This window comes from Brassica napus, chromosome C7 (assembly GCF_020379485.1).
Source record: "Brassica napus cultivar Da-Ae chromosome C7, Da-Ae, whole genome shotgun sequence".
In the NCBI taxonomy this organism is placed as follows: Eukaryota; Viridiplantae; Streptophyta; class Magnoliopsida; order Brassicales; family Brassicaceae; genus Brassica; species Brassica napus.
The window spans coordinates 44,183,012-44,187,284 of NC_063450.1; the positions used below are offsets into that span (position 1 = coordinate 44,183,012).

General features: G+C 34.6%; 1 protein-coding gene across 1 annotated transcript; it reads left to right on the plus strand.

Moving 5' to 3' along the window:
- The first annotated feature begins 1,255 nt into the window (after positions 1-1,255).
- LOC106415877 (squalene monooxygenase 1,2) lies at positions 1,256-4,059 on the plus strand. Its single transcript, NM_001315561.2, is given in 8 exon segments — positions 1,256-1,473; positions 1,650-1,761; positions 1,863-2,040; positions 2,364-2,532; positions 2,645-2,863; positions 3,032-3,310; positions 3,400-3,678; positions 3,771-4,059. Coding segments are annotated over 8 exon segments (1,557 nt in total). The 5' UTR covers positions 1,256-1,266; the 3' UTR covers positions 3,885-4,059.
- The last annotated feature ends 214 nt before the right edge of the window (positions 4,060-4,273 follow it).

Consider the following 4,273-nt stretch of genomic DNA (forward strand, 5'->3'; position numbering starts at 1 on the left):
AAGCAGCCAAAAACGACTTTATCCTCCTTCCTAAATATGTTTGACAAAACAAACTTTACCATGGAACAATGAGTAATAGTTCATTGGCCGTTAGACCATGATTAACCCGGAATTTTTAGAGTGAGGTTTTTAACGGAAGTTAAAAAACTATTTCTTAACTTTTAACTAAAAAGTTAAGAACCAGTTTTTAAAGTCATTATTTAAGAACCAGTTCTTAGATTTTTTAGTTAAAAGTTAAGAAACGGTTTCTTAACTTCCGCTAAGAAATCTATCCTAAGAACCCCGGGTTAATCATGCTCTTAACTTCTATGTTTTGAGAAGTCCAACATTAATTAACTATCTAAAAACGGATTACTTATATAGTTTATACTTCTCATTATTTCATAGAACTAAACTTTAATACTCCTGTTTGTAATATCCTGATTTTGTAATGCATTTTTTTTGTAAATTTCATATAGTACACATGTGTTTGTTGTGCAAATTTAACTAATCAAAACTAATCAAAACCAAACCAATCAGAGCCACGTAGTGACGTAAGTTTGGATTGGTAGAGTCGGCAATAAAATAGTAGCAATATATGATAGAAACAGTATGTTTCAGAAAATGTATGCTCTTATTAACATACTATTAATAATGATTGGTAGAGTTGTATATGATTCATATATTAAATTATTATATAATATATGATTATCTATTTTTATAATATTTAACAATATTTTATAGCTTTCTTATTTAAAATAATGTATTTATTTAGTTATATATAATTATTAATAAACTATTTTTATTTTCAGTTTTAAAAATATATTAATACAAATTTTAGTTTTAAAACACACAAATTTAATTTTTGGATACAAACATGATTTTCATATTATTAAATAAGATAAACTAATTAGATAAAAAATTAAAAACTTTTATTTTTTATATTTCTAAATGTTAGGGCCCTACTGAAAGCTCTATGAAAAAAACATTGAGCAAATAACATTTAGAGAGCATTTACAACTTCTAAATGCTAATAAATATTTTTCAACTGACTGGATAATTAAGAGTGATGTTTTGGCAAATGCTTCGCCAATCAAAACCATATTTAAACAACATTATTGGAGTGGGTACAGTATATTTTGTTTGTATCTATGAAAATATCTAAGACATTATTGGTTATGATGGAAAGTTAGCATCTGGTGATGCAGCTCCCATGCCCGCTACAGTATATATATATGTTATGTTACTCTGCCTCTTGCAGCTCTCTCATACAGAGTAATAAAAGATATGGATATGGCTTTTGTGGAAGTTTGTTTACGGATGCTACTTGTCTTCGTACTGTCTTGGACGATATTTCACGTCAACAACAGGAAGAAGAAGAAGGCGACGAAGTTGGCGGATCTGGCTACTGAGGAGAGAAAAGAAGGTGGCCCTGACGTCATAATAGTCGGAGCTGGAGTGGGCGGCTCAGCTCTCGCCTATGCTCTTGCTAAGGTACGTAAAATAACGGGACAGTTTTTTGTCCATGTATTTACTAATGGTAGAATCACAACTAGACATTTCTTTTTTTTTCCTTAATAGTATTGTATATATTTTAATAGTTCGGGAAGGATTACAGTCATGTGTATTAAGTTTGGGTTAAAGATAATATAAAAGAACTTGTTTTAAAGGACGGGCGTCGAGTACATGTGATAGAAAGAGACATGAGAGAGCCAGTGAGAATGATGGGTGAGTTCATGCAGCCAGGAGGACGGCTCATGCTTTCTAAGCTCGGTCTTCAAGGTATGCATTTGCTTAACTTTCATTTACGTTTACATTAAGAAAGACATATGTTGTGTCTTAATTTGTTTCATGACTAAATATGTGCGTTTATATATAAATAGATTGTTTAGAGGAAATAGACGCACAGAAATCCACCGGCATAAGACTTTTTAAGGACGGAAAAGAAACTGTCGCATGTTTTCCGGTGGACACCAACTTTCCTTATGAACCATCTGGTCGATTTTTTCACAATGGCCGTTTTGTCCAGAGACTGCGCCAAAAGGCCTCTTCTCTTCCCAAGTACTTAACTCTCTTTACCATTTTTTATTAGTAATTATGCTAGGAATTCGAAAAAGAAAGCATGTATAAGAAGATTTAACCAAACATCTAAGAAACTTTTTTTTTTTGTAAAAAACATCTAAGAAACTTGAAACCCTTTATTATATTCAGTATTAACCTTTTGTTTAGAGATGGGAAATTAGACTGACCTAATATAAGTATTGGTTTGTATGTGATTTAATTAATGAAGTATATAAATTACCGCTTGAGTTACGAGCCGACACAAGCAATGGACATGTTATTGTAACATTGATTAAAACACCAAATATTAATTAAATTGGCAGTGTGCGGCTGGAAGAAGGGACCGTCCGATCTTTGATAGAAGAAAAAGGAGTGGTCAAAGGAGTGACATACAAGAACAGTTCAGGGGAAGAAACCACATCATTTGCACCTCTCACTGTCGTATGCGATGGTTGCCACTCGAACCTTCGTCGCTCTCTAAATGACAACAATGTGAGTGACTAAAATCTCTTATATAAATGATAATGACAGAGTACGTACTGATGTCAATCATTTTGATTTAGCAAGTTACTTAATAAGCTTATGTGTTCTTAATTTGACATAGGCGGAGGTTACGGCGTACGAGATTGGTTACATCTCGAGGAATTGTCGCCTTGAACAGCCCGACAAGTTACACTTGATAATGGCTAAACCGTCTTTCGCCATGTTGTATCAAGTCAGCAGCACCGACGTTCGTTGTAATTTTGAGCTTCTCTCCAAAAATCTTCCTTCTGTTTCAAATGGTGAAATGACGTCCTTCGTGAGGAACTCTATTGCTCCCCAGGTACGCATTATAGTAATCTTTGATCAATGAAGAAAATGCTAGTGACCACATATAAAAATAGATTACTAAATTGGTGCTACTAGTACGTAGATAAGTTATGCATGCACACATTCTAACATTGGTAAGCGGGCTCGTGAAGCTATCTCTTTGCGTTTATGCATGTGACAGGTACCTCTAAAACTCCGCAAAACATTTTTGAAAGGGCTCGATGAGGGATCACATATAAAAATTACACAAGCAAAGCGCATGCCAGCTACTTTGAGCAGAAAAAAGGGAGTGATTGTGTTGGGAGATGCATTCAACATGCGTCATCCCGTAATCGCGTCGGGGATGATGGTTTTATTGTCTGACATTCTCATTCTAAGCCGTCTTCTCAAGCCTTTGGGCAACCTCGGTGATGAAAACAAAGTCTCAGAAGTTATGAAGTCCTTCTATGCTCTACGCAAGGTGAGCATATGTCACATACTCATCTTAAATGATGAACATTAAAAAAAGTATGTAAGAAAATCTAAACGTTTTAAAATTGAATGGTGAAGCCAATGTCAGCAACAGTAAACACACTAGGGAATTCATTTTGGCAAGTGCTAATTGCTTCAACGGACGAAGCAAAAGAGGCCATGCGACAAGGTTGCTTTGATTACCTCTCTAGTGGTGGGTTTCGCACGTCAGGCTTGATGGCTCTGATTGGTGGCATGAACCCTAGGCCACTTTCTCTCTTCTATCATCTATTCGTTATTTCTTTATCCTCCATTGGCCAACTGCTCTCTCCATTCCCCACTCCTCTTCGTGTTTGGCATAGCCTCAGACTTCTTGATGTAAGTCATTATACTGTTACATGTTTTGTATAGAATTGTGCTTACTTTGCCATTGCAATTTGACATTGACTTTGTTTCATGTGAATCCGTAGTTGTCTTTGAAAATGTTGGTTCCTCATCTCAAGGCCGAAGGAATAGGTCAAATGTTGTCTCCAACAAATGCAGCGGCGTATCGCAAAAGCTATATGGCTGCAACCGTTGTCTAGACATTGATGAAATATAGATGGTGCACAAATCTTTGTGATTGTGGATTTGTGAAAATAGTATTGCAATATGTTACTGAAGAAACTTTTCCTTATCCACTTATAAGTGGAAATAGGAAGAATGTGTATATATGTAAGGGGTGACAATTATTTTGAAATAAAATTAAGAAAATAACAATGAGTGGCCATAATAATTCCGTTTCGACGAATTTACCTTTCATTTTATTATTATTGTTATAAACATTGCTTTTGCTTTTGCTTTTATCAGTGTGTCAAGTCATATCTTAACAAGATGTCAAATGATAAAACAAAAACAATTAAGTACGTGTTTGAAAATGATGATCATCAGAACATGTACAATGGTGAGAACCCATGATGATTCTAATGATTAG